This window comes from Ranitomeya variabilis, chromosome 2 (genome assembly GCF_051348905.1).
Source record: "Ranitomeya variabilis isolate aRanVar5 chromosome 2, aRanVar5.hap1, whole genome shotgun sequence".
Lineage (NCBI taxonomy): Eukaryota > Metazoa > Chordata > Amphibia > Anura > Dendrobatidae > Ranitomeya > Ranitomeya variabilis.
In genome coordinates this window covers 1,016,605,761-1,016,618,444 of record NC_135233.1, presented here as the reverse complement: position 1 = coordinate 1,016,618,444, position 12,684 = coordinate 1,016,605,761, and the positions used below count along the sequence as shown (strand labels likewise).

The 12,684-nt window shown below is 44.8% G+C and overlaps 1 protein-coding gene across 2 annotated transcripts in view; it reads left to right on the top strand.

Moving 5' to 3' along the window:
- The window catches only part of NCK1 (NCK adaptor protein 1), a 179,808-nt gene extending 169,084 nt beyond the window's left edge, over window positions 1-10,724 (top strand). For both annotated transcript variants that reach the window (XM_077291300.1, XM_077291301.1), the window contains 2 exons: window positions 573-1,282; window positions 9,121-10,724. In XM_077291300.1, coding sequence (XP_077147415.1) covers window positions 573-1,282; window positions 9,121-9,315 — 905 coding nt within the window. In that variant the 3' untranslated portion in view covers window positions 9,316-10,724. The remainder of the gene's footprint in view (window positions 1-572; window positions 1,283-9,120) is intronic.
- Window positions 10,725-12,684: the final 1,960 nt, after the last annotated feature.

Below are 12,684 nucleotides of genomic sequence, written 5' to 3'. Positions count from 1 at the left end.
CAGACTATTGAAGCCTTTAATAAGCCTGTTTATGATGAGAACCATTTTGGGATTGGATCCTGTGTTTTCGTCTGTTTATCTGTTCTTGCTATCAGTATTTTTGGTATGTTATGTTAATTTGGTACTTAAGGATATTTTGGGTACTTCACAGTAGCAGAAACATTTTTACTTATAAATTAATAACGTAACATATTGAACATTATTCTGATCGGCAGGAAGAGTTTAGAATATATAGTACAGTTTGTAATTCATTCAGAGTTAGCTGTCCATCAGCGAGTAGGACCGCCTACTGGACTCTCAAGCCCAAATGAACAAGGATTAAAAAAAAAAAAAAAAAAAAAGTTATACTGAATGTTTTCGACTGATCAGTACATTTCTTTATTCCTCTTCTCCTTCCTCATAACTCTGTGTGCAGCACGTTGACTGCTTGTTCATTGTGACAAGTTCCTCTTAAACATTCTTGCATCATGCATTTGTGAAATCGTCTAGAGATGCACAGACCTGTATGTAGAAATGTGATTGGGGCTTAATTGGGAAGTAAAAATATTCTGACTCTCTGCTTTTATTTATAGGTATTGGAAAAGTAAGGCGAAAAACCCACGTGCCAGATTCGTCTTCTACCGCAGATGAAAGCTTATCGGACACGGAGCGCTTGTATGATCTGAACATGCCGGCTTATGTGAAGTTCACATACGCAGCCGAGAGGGATGACGAATTGTCTTTGGTGAAAGGCACTAAGGTGATTGTGATGGAGAAGTGCAGTGACGGATGGTGGCGCGGAAGTTACAATGGACGGGTAGGGTGGTTTCCATCAAACTACGTAACTGAAGAGGGTGACAGTCCTTCTGGAGACCAAGTGGGCACGTTGTCTGAAAAGCTAGCAGCAGTTGTCAACAACCTCAACAATGGCCGCTCATTACATGTCGTCCAGGCTCTGTATCCATTCAGCTCGTCAAATGAGGAAGAGCTCAATTTTGAGAAGGGTGAAATGATGGATGTTATTGAGAAGCCAGAAAATGACCCGGAGTGGTGGAAATGCCGGAAGAACAACGGTCTTGTAGGGCTGGTGCCAAAGAACTACGTTACTGTTATGCCGGTCTTTGAGACCAGTTCAGGTTATGAGCCTTTACCACCACGATGTGATTACATTGGACCCTCTGTGACTGGACGTTTTGCGGGCAACCAGTGGTATTATGGAAAAGTAACACGACACCAAGCGGAAATGGCGCTCAACGAGAGAGGCAACGAGGGAGACTTCCTAATTAGAGACAGCGAGTCTTCGGTAAGTGAGTGGACTCTGTACAGGAGCTTAGCAGATGTAGGTGAGCTCAGCACTCGGGTGTGAGGACGGTCATTTACCGGTCATTTACATAGGCTTTAGTGGTGTCTGCTCTGGGCTCGTAGACATTGGCAGGTAAAGTATGCCAAAATGATCAATTTGCAAAATTTCAGCTAACGACCGGTTGCAAAATATTCACTAACGATCCTTCGCTATCAATATTGTATATTTTGTAACTGATTTACATGAAATGTTACAAATTGAAATATTGTCTGCTAAAAATTATTATTTTTTTCACTATTCAGTAATGAGGCAAGTATAGCTGTTATTTTACTTGAGTAAAACTTAGTGATTGAGAAGGGTTTTGTTCCGAGTTGTAGACGACCCTTTTATGATATAATAATATTAATAATTTTTATTTATATAGCGCCAACATATTCCGCAGCACTTTACAACTTATAGAGGGGACTTGTACAGACAATAGACATTACAGCATAACAGAATTCACAGTTCAAAACAGATACCAGGAGGAGTGAGGGCTCTGCTCGCAAGCTTACAAACTATGAGGAAAAGGGGAGACACGAGAGGTGGATGGTAACAATTGCTTTAGTTATTTGGACCAGCCATAGTGTAAGGCTCGGGTGTTCATGTAAAGCTGCATGAACCAGTTAACAGCCTAAGTATGTAGCAGTACAGACACAGAGGGCTATTAACTGCATAAAGTGTATGAGAACACGATGCAAGGAACCTGATTATGTTTTTTTTTTTTTTTTTTAATAGGCCACACAGGGATAGTTAGGTTAATGCATTGAGGCGGTAGGCCAGTCTGAACAAATGCGTTTTTAGGGCACGCTTAAAACTGTGGGAATTGGGGATTAATCGTATTAACCTAGGTAGTGCATTCCAAAGAATCGGCGCAGCACGTGTAAAGTCTTGGAGACGGGAGTGGGAGGTTTTGATTATTGAGGATGCTAACCTGAGGTCATTAGCGGAGCGGAGGGCACGGGTAGGGTGGTAGACTGAGACCAGAGAGGAGATGTAGGGTGGTGCTGAGCCATGGAGTGCTTTATGGATGAGGGTAGTAGTTTTGTACTGGATTCTGGAGTGGATGGGTAGCCAGTGTAATGACTGGCACAAGGTAGCCGCATCGGTGTAACGGTTGGACCTCTTTAAATGTTTGGCCACGCCAAGGGTGCCCCGAGAGCCTGCACTGGGTTTGAACAGTCATTCTGTGCTGACAGAGCCCCCTTTAACTGACCCCCAACCATCAAGTGCAGTTTAGCATGAAATGGTCAGATCATTCATAGTGATGGACGATTTATCAGCCACTTTCCAGCTGATCATATTCCTAAGTGTACGGCCATCCTCTATACTCGCTGAACCTGACAGCTGTATTTATAGGACTATGGGTCTGATCACACTTTCATTTCATCAGTCAGAGAATCAAAAATATAACTGATGTACCACACCGCGAAAGCCAAAGAAAGTCTTGTATTCAGATCCACTGCAAGAATTAGAGACTTTAAATGGGTTGCACCCCTCCGTGGACAATTTTTTCTTTCTTGAATGCATGCATTTGGTGCTATGTCATTTTTGCTATTTGGTTTCATTAACCCCTTACTGACCTCGGACGGGATAGTACGTCCGAGGTCAGCTCCCCTGCTTTGATGCAGGGCTCCGCGGTGAGCCCGCATCAAATCCGGGACATGTCAGCTGTTTTGAACAGCTGACATGTGCCCGCAATAGCGGCGGGTGAAATCGCGATTCACCTGCCGCTATTAACTAGTTAAATGCCACTGTCAAACGCAGACAGCGGCATTTAACTACCGCATCCGGCCGGGCGGCCGGATATGAGCGCATCGCCGCCCCCCGTCACATGATCGGAGGTCGGCGATGCGTGTACAATTGTAACCATAGAGGTCCTTGAGACCTCTATGGTTACTGATCCCCGGCAGCTGTGAGCGCCATCCTGTGGTCGGCGCTCACAGCACACCTGATTTTCTGCTACATAGCAGCGAACAGCAGATCGCTGCTATGTAGCAGAGCCGATTGTGCTGTGCCTGCTTCTAGCCTCCCATGGAGGCTATAGAAGCATGGCAAAAGTTTTAAAAAAAAGTAAAAAAAAAATGTGAAAAAAATAAAAAAAATATAAAAGTTTAAATCACCCCCCTTTCAACTCAATCAAAATAAATCAATAAAAAAAAATCAAACCTACACATATTTGGTATTGCCGCGTTCAGAATCGCCCGATCTATCAATAAAAAAAAACATTAACCTGATCTCTAAACGGCTTAACGAGAAAAAAAATCGAAACGCCAGAAATACGTTTTTTTTGGTCGCCGCGACATTGCATTAAAATGCAATAACGGGCGATCAAAAGAACGTATCTGCACCGAGTTGGAATCATTAAAAATGCCAGCTCGGCACGCAAAAAATAAGCCCTGAACCGACCCCAGATCATGAAAAATGGAGACGCTACGAGTATCGGAAAATGGCGCAAATTTTTTTTTTTTTTTTTTTAGCAAAGTTTGGAATTTTTTTTCACCACTTAGATAAAAAAGAACCTAGTCATGTTAGGTGTCTATAAACTAGTACTGACCTGGAGAATCATAATGGCAGGTCAGTTTTAGCATTTAGTGAACCTAGCAAAAAAGCCAAGCAAAAAACAAGTGTGGAATTGCACATTTTTTGCAACTTCACCGCACTTGGAATTCTTTTCCCGTTTTCTAGTACACGACATGGTAAAACCAATGATGTCGTTCAAAAGTACAACTCGTCCCGCAAAAAATAAGCCCTCACATGGCCAAATCGACAGAAAAATAAAAAATGTTATGGCTCTGGGAAGGAGGGAAGCAAAAAACGAACACGGAAAAACGGAAAATCCCAAGGTCATGAAGGGGTTAAAGGGAACCTGTCACCCTCCAGTCATTTCAAACTAAAAGAGCCACCTTGTGCAGCAGTAATGCTGCATTCTGACAAGGTGGCTCCTTTAGTTCTGGGTGCTGTAACTGCAGAAATACGGTAATCAGTTTTTTAATTTGTCAGAAATACCTTTCTTCAGTCCTGGAGGCCGGCCTTTCCCCCCCTGCAGCAGACGCCACACAGCCGTCACTCAAATCTTCTTGGCACCGGGCGCCGCCTCCTCCTCACCGCTGTTTTGAAAATAGCCGGCGCCTGCGCTCTTTTTTCCTGCCTGGTGCAGGCGCAGTGAGCGCTGCCTGTCTTTTCCTCATATGCAGTCTAGCTGACTGTGCCTGTGCGGCCGCCCTGCCTGTGAATCCCAGCCCTGCAATGTGAATAAATCATAAGTCACTGCGGGGCTGGGATTCACAAGCAGGGCGGCCGCACAGGTGCAGTCACCGAGACGGCATATGTGCACAGAGGATGGGCAGCGCTCACTGCGCCTGCACCAGGCAGGAAAAAAGAGCGCAGGCGCCGGCTATTTTCAAAACAGCGCTGAGGAGGAGGCGGCGCCCGGTGCCAAGAGGATTTGAGTGACGGCTATGTGGCGTCTGCTGCAGGGGGGAAAGGCCGGCCTCCAGGACTGAAGAAAAGGTATTTCTGACAAATTAAAAAATGGATTATTTCTCTAGTTACAGTACCCAGAACTAAAAGAGCCACCTTGTCAGAATGCAGCATTACTGCTGCACAAGGTGGCTCTTTTAGTTTGAAACGACTGGGGGGGGGGGGGGTGACAGGTTCCCTTTAAGCATTTTGCATTGTTCTTATAGGCTCTTTATCTCCCTGCACATTTAACTTTGCTGTGGTCATATAGTAGCTGAGAGTAGCTCTGAAAAGGACAAATGAGAGCTCAGCCCTCTCCCATTGGAGCTTTAGAACAGGCTCACTGATGGATCCTAAGTTTAACCATTCTGCAGCTAGAAGTAAACTGTTTAACACTGAGACTATGTAAGTCAAACGTTGTACAAATTTTAATGAAACACAATTACAAGAATGAGTCTTGGCCAAAAATACAGGTATTTTAAGGAAGAAAAAAAGCAAAATGTCTCCAAAGTTGGGCAACCATTTTAAATCTTTCCACTTCTGTTGGAGCACTGGCATACAGGGCACAGTATGGGATCAGTTGTCCTATATACACAGTTTTGACCCAATGTAATGGTAGTCTGGCCTCTCGGGGAGCGCGTGGTCTGGCCTCTCGGGGAGCGCGCGGTCTGGCCTCTCGGGGAGCGCGCGGTCTGGCCTCTCGGGGAGCGCGCGGTCTGGCCTCTCGGGGAGCGCGCGGCCCGCCTCTCGGGGAGCGCGCGGTCTGGCCTCTCGGGGAGCGCGCGGTCTGGCCTCTCGGGGAGCGCGCGGTCTGGCCTCTCGGGGAGCGCGCGGTCTGGCCTCTCGGGGAGCGCGCGGTCTGGCCTCTCGGGGAGCGCGCGGTCTGGCCTCTCGGGGAGCGCGCGGTCTGGCCTCTCGGGGAGCGCGCGGTCTGGCCTCTCGGGGAGCGCGCGGCCCGCCTCTCGGGGAGCGCGCGGTCTGGCCTCTCGGGGAGCGCGCGGTCTGGCCTCTCGGGGAGCGCGCGGTCTGGCCTCTCGGGGAGCGCGCGGTCTGGCCTCTCGGGGAGCGCGCGGCCCGCCTCTCGGGGAGCGCGCGGTCTGGCCTCTCGGGGAGCGCGCGGTCTGGCCTCTCGGGGAGCGCGCGGTCTGGCCTCTCGGGGAGCGCGCGGTCTGGCCTCTCGGGGAGCGCGCGGTCTGGCCTCTCGGGGAGCGCGCGGTCTGGCCTCTCGGGGAGCGCTGTATAGAGCAAGAGGAACAGATTGATGTATATTTATTTGGGGAAAGGTTTAGTATAACTTGTATTTCCTCATTCCAATCCCTGCTCATTCTGGGTTTAGGAGTCCAGTAGGCGGTCCTAATAAGTCGATGCCTAGATATGTGTACATATTGAGATAACTATCAATCACTGATGTAGCACCACCCCCTTGACTGCAGTACTCAGAATAAGCAAGCAGTGATTTAAGTTTCTAGATCTTTTCCCACATCACACTGAGCCTGCTAATCAGAAGAGGCATCGGTACCCTGGCAGGAAGGAGGAGGTTTGCAGGGCTCTGGGCCACCTTCTACAGACTGCCGACATGGCTGCTGGACCCAGGGTCCTGCAAATCATTTTGGTGAACTCGAATATCGATTTGTTTTGCTCCTCCTGTTCTATAGCACACTGCACACAACTTGCACAGGATTTTGAATCTTGACACGTTCCATTTAAAAATGCAGGAAACTTCTTAGGGTCGACTGCACAAAAAGTAATTGGAAGTGCCTTATTCTAGAGAGGTGGTCTTCTCAGTGAAGATGGCCATTATGTATATAACTAGATGGGGATCATGTGCTTGACGCCTATTCTTATATGCATTGTTTTTGTCCCAGCGATGCTGTTGCTCTACAAGTCTCATTTGCCTTTTGTTGTCTTTGACGTTGTGCCTTTGCTGCTTTCCTTTCATTGTCATTGGCGTACTTTTTAGGAGGAGCCATGTTGGCGTTGATATTTGCTTTTAAAAGGGGTTTTCCCACAAACCAAAGTTGATTTTAAAAATTATCTGTGTCTGACCGTGTACCGAACATACCACAGCTCCTGGGCAGGGGAGGAAGCAAAAGACAATACTGACATTACAGCAGGAGATTGCAGAGGATACATTTTGTGAGGTAAAATATTTTTTAAAAACAGTTAGTGAAATATTTTACCTAACAAAAGAAATCCACTGTGATCCCCTGCTGTAATGTCAGTATTGTCTTTTGCTTCCTCCCCTGCCCAGGAGATGTGGTATGCCCTGTACACGGTCAGATGCAGACAATTTTTAAAATGAACTTTCGTTTGTGGGAAAACCCCTTTAATGTGACCGGCTTCCTCTGTCTGTAGACACGTCGTGCATCTGCCGCTGGGATCAGCCGAAAAATTTACTGCACCTGCGCAGAATTCACACAGGCGCAGTAAATCAGACCGCCGCCATCTTTGTGCAGACAGATAGCGGCGGTCACATTAAACCTGTGCATGCGCTCCTCCTGTACAAAGATGGTGGCAGTCAGTGAATGATTTGGCTGATCCCGGAGGCGGCGTGTTTGCGACGGTGTTCCACTGGTGATACCGCGCAAGAGGCTACAGTGTCAGGTGGGTATAGAGTGTTTGGTGCGACGGTGTTCCGCTGGTGGTACCGCGCAAGACGCTACAGTGTGAGGTCCGTATAGAGTGTGTGTGGTGCGGCGGTGTTCCACTGGTGGTACCGCACAATAGGCTGGTATCGGCAGCAGTTTCCATATTGAGACACCCATCACTTGGGTGTCCCAATATGGCGGTCGGTGAACTTCCTCCGCTTGGAATTCTGGGATATGGTGACATCTGGACAGAACAGGAAATGAAAACACTACAAGGCAATTATATAAATAGATATATTATGAATCTGGAATTCCATCACCAAGAGAGAGTGGTTTTCTGCACAAAAGAAACATCTCTATTAAAAAAGGGAAAAATGCATAAATTCAGCCGTAATCCGAGTAGATTGCTATTGCATTTGCATATTTGGGTGCATCCCCTGCAGAATAAAGGCAGCGTTTTCATACATGAGAACATGGCCTTATGTATACACTCTTTCACATTCATTTATTGCATGTCTGAGCATATCTATTAAATGTGTGCATAAAATGTGGTGTGAAGATATCTTTTAGGGTGAATTCACATTTTGCTACGGTTTCATTCATGGGACTTGCTGCCATTATTAAACCCCAGTCCTACTGATTTATATGGAAGTGAGGTTTCTGCAATTAATGTGTATTTATCTACTCTTTAAGGCCTCCATACACATTAGACTAATGTTGGGCAATATCGACCTGTTCAGACTACGGTCTATCACATAGAGGGGCGCCATACGACTGATGGTTGGGGAGATAAGGATCGCACATGTCTGATTTCACACACAGTTCATCTCCGGGAGAACGATCGGCCGGCGTGTCATTGAGAACACGGGAGCGTTCCTATGTTTAGGGTGAGATTGCTGCTGTTCGGCCCAGGGTTATGTAGTCTGTCCATTTTGGTGGAGTCGCTATAAAATGGAGCAGTAGTACAATGCAGGATGTGATAAATATTTTTTATAAGAATTTGGGAAAGTTATGAAATGTCCTATAAATGTCTGTTCTGTTCCTGATCTACGGATCTCGGCTTTTAGTGGAGATAAATCTGTGCCGCACTTTACGCACATGCTCAGTAGTGACCAGTGCTGTGGTTGGGCCGATGGCTATCTAATGTGTATGACTAGCCTAAGTCTTCTCTTTATATAATTGCCTTTAGATTCTATCAACTTCTGGCTCCAAACTATGCACAGAAAACTGAATGTGTGATTGCAGCTTTTATTAAAAACGAAACGGGTCTCGTTAGTAAATGGTTAAAGCCATTCTAAGACATGTATGAGACAATTAGGACTTAAAGGCTCATTCAGACGGGCAAGAAACTGTGCACCGACTAGACCCAAACTCATCCGCGTGTTTTACAGACGTCTGAATCAGGCGTAAAACATAGTAAAGTATACAATTAATATTGTGATATAAAAAGTAACATAGTATAAAAATGTTCATAAAATGAATGAATACAATCTTGTTTTTCTAGCAGTTATACGTCTCTGCAGTTGACTAATGAGAATTCTGGGCTATCTGCCAGTATGGTGACTACTGTTGGAGGCCAGTAGGCTTCTTTTTCGCCTGGCATATGGCCAACTCTTGCTCAACACCATTCGTAATACTGTGGTCAAAGATGCTTCCTTTTTCCTTAACTTTTATTGTAACGGCTGTAATTAGCACATTAGGATTTTTTTTTAACCAGTTTTATTAATCTTTTCTTCTTTGTCTTTTCAGCCGAATGATTTCTCTGTGTCACTGAAGGCCCAAGGCAAGAACAAACATTTTAAAGTTCAGATGAAAGACAATGTATACTGCATCGGCCAGCGCAAGTTTAACACCATGGAAGAATTGGTAGAACATTACAAAAAGGCTCCTATTTTTACCAGCGAGCAAGGCGAGAAACTCTATCTAATCAAGCCTTTGTCCTGAGACTACTGTGAGGAGCCTTGGAAATTGGACTCCAGCTGAGGTTAAGTCACTGAAAGACGGAAACTGAGAACCCCAGAATAGAACCAAAGGCGTCTCCTAGCCCCTCGATGACAATGACATTCTTCATGAATTTACGCTGTAACTTTTTAAATTTTTCCGTTCAGTGTCTAAACTCCGTGCCGCGAGCATTCCCCATATCTTTTCTATTCTGCCTTACTATATTATACCTGAGACGTAGAATTTCACGACCTTCTCTGCACTTGGAGGTTCCAAGCAATGTGATTGTGGTTGGTCCCGACAAGGATCACACCTGATGTAAGCCCACATATCACATCTACATGCTGCTTTTTTTTTTCTTTTTTTTTGTTCCTCTAATCTATGCTTTGGACATGATCGTCGGCATGGATCGAATGCTGTTTTCACTGTGGATATGCTCTCGTCTATTGTCCTGCTCGCGTTGTATCGAACTGGCACCACCTTTTGGCATTGTATGTCCATTTGTACTTCTTCTCCAAGACATTTCATATTTATTTGTGTAAGACGCATAGGGTGCCTTTCACATTAGCTACTAGCTTATATATTTAATGTATCCACATACTGTGCAACGTCTTCATATCTGTTTCTCTTCTGGTCCCAACAGGTATTGTATAATTCACCAGGCTGTCAATCAATTTACTTTGCTACCTTTTATAGCAAAATTTGTACATTGTAAGGTTTTGGGTTTTTTTTATATATTTTTTTTTTTGTTTGATCTTCCTTTGCCCAGTGTCCAGTCTTCTATGGCAGTAAGACCCGGACAGTCTGTACTTTTGCAACCCTTCTATATAAGGCTCAGCAACGTCTTGACGTGAAGTGTGGCATTATGTGAATTTATGGCTTCACCACAGCCCTGGTTATATGCCGTAGGTGCACAGGATGCCGGGGGTAGGATGCCATGAAAGACTGGATGCCGGACCTTAGGAACACAAAACTTTTTGATCAACTTTTTTTTTAACATTTTTGTTTTGATGTTTTTGTTCCTCATCCAAATGGTTCTGGACAGCCTATTTTTTAAGCTACTTGTGAAGTTCTTTTATGTCTTAGTTGTGGTAGAAGAGAGTTGGAGCCAGAGCTTTGTAGTTCTCAAGCGAGCACTGAAGGAGCGGGTGATTGCATGCCGGCTCTGCTATTACAGGCAGCACAAAAGCCGGGGCCCTTCTTACAGTGCTCCGAAAACACCGCAGACAACATCACAAACCCTTGTAATAACTGTGTTCTGCATGGTTAATACACCAATGTGGTATAGCCTTAGGTTCCCTCTTCATTGGGCAAAGGAGTGCTACGAATGTGACATTGTACCAGGGGGGGACTTGTAACCATTTATTTTATTAAAGAAACGACTGAACAAACTAGATTATTGTGCCAAATTGCATATGTGTTAACGTGTTACTTATTTGTTTTATGCTATGTAGCGGTGCTTTTTGTGCTTTTTATTTTGTTCTTTTTTTTTTCGCTCTCTGCAATTACCGTATGTATATTTTAATTAACTTGCACCAAAGCCTTTAGTCAATCAAAATGTAATCTATTCCAAAACGTCTTTCCGTTAGTGGAGGATACTAGTAGATCTAGGTACCACATGTCAATGTAAAGAGAAGAGAGAATACCGCTATAATACTAAATCCACGTGATTATATACTGTCTGTATATGTGACTGTATACCCAGAATATTATTTATACACACTGTTTGTTTATATCAACAATGCAGTAAAATAATTTTTCGTTTTTTTTTTTTTCTTCATTCGTTACCCTAAAAAGGATTGTGTTACTGGTATAGCGGATGCTATGGATCACAATAGGCATGTATCAGCAGTACAGATGTAGCCAGGTAATACGTATTATGGGACACAGGGTGCACTGCACGTTCTCCTTATGTCACCTCCTGTAACACCAAAGATTTGTGTTCTAAGTCGTGGGGTTTGGTTTTGTATAGTTGAAGCTGCAGATATACTTTGTGTGCCATGTGTATCACATAATTCTCCGAAAAAAAAATAACTCTATGAAATGTCCATTGCCTTTATACTTTATATGATAATTTCATTTCAAGAACTGAACCAGTAGTCAATAAAGGGATTTTCCACGACTTGGACAACCCCCTTTCGTATCTCTGTGTTTCCACCCAGCATAATGCAAATCAGATGTTTTGGACTTATGTGAATACTTCATAATAGTGCAGAACTGCCATAAAGGTCTCAAAGGGGGGTTGTCCACTACTCAGACAAAACCTTCTAAACCCCTATGTCCCCCCCCCCCAGCAAAATAATAACACTTATTCTCCCCTCCGGTGCTGTTCCAGTGGTGTCAGCACTTTCTCTCCCGGGGCTCGCATGACATTATGTCACACGATCACTGTGGCCGATCAGGGTCACTCTTCACTTCTCCAGAGAAATTAAGACATCTAGAGAAAGTGAGAGCTGCGACTGCTCTATCATTCTCTCCCAATGTCCGTTATGTGTGTAGGAGAGGAGAGTGGAGCGAGAGCAGGTGCCGACACCTCGGGAATAGCACCGGAGGTGAGTATAAGTGTTATTATTTTACTGGGGAGGTGACGCATAGGGATTCAGGAGGGTTTGTCTGAGTAGTGGACAACCCCTTTGAGACCTTTGTCCAAGTTCTGTACTATTATGAAGTACTGGCATCAGTCCAAAACATCTGATTTGCATTACGCTGGCTAAAATTATCGCTATTGCTTCCCAAAGAACACCGAATTACGTATTTCTCCCATGACATAATGCTTTTCTTATGCATCAACCAGATCTTACTATACTAACATTAATTAAAAGTGCCAGACTGCAATTAGTGTTCTGAAGGTGCCCCATGCATCTTGGATAACTGTTGACCAGGTGGTCTTTTGACCAAGAGCTATCTCTCCTGACTCCCTTATATATATTTGCACTTTGAGGGGACGGGCTAGCCTGCTGGCAAACACTTCTTGCAGCGCCTTATCTCCTTGGATAACAAAGTGGTCAGGTATTTGAATCCTTACCTCCTCTTCCTGCCTTACATTTGATGGTGAAGATTCAGGAGGCCTCCATACACATTAGATGGTCAGCAGGTTTGACCATCTTTAATCTAAAGTGTAAGGTGAAGTTCTTATCAAAACGTGCTACTTTGCAATGTACCTCTTTAATAAATATCCTCTCCATTCTCAAGAATGGGGAGAATTTTTTAATTCGATAGTTCACTGCCCTTGGCCAAGGTCACCTGTCACCTCTGCAGTTTATCATAGGTGGCCGGTATCCTAGGCCAGTAGCGAGCGATTGTAAACTGTTTGCTTTAGAACTTGCAAGCGTTGCTCGGAAGCTTGTCGCTCTCGCCCAACTTCTGTGTCGC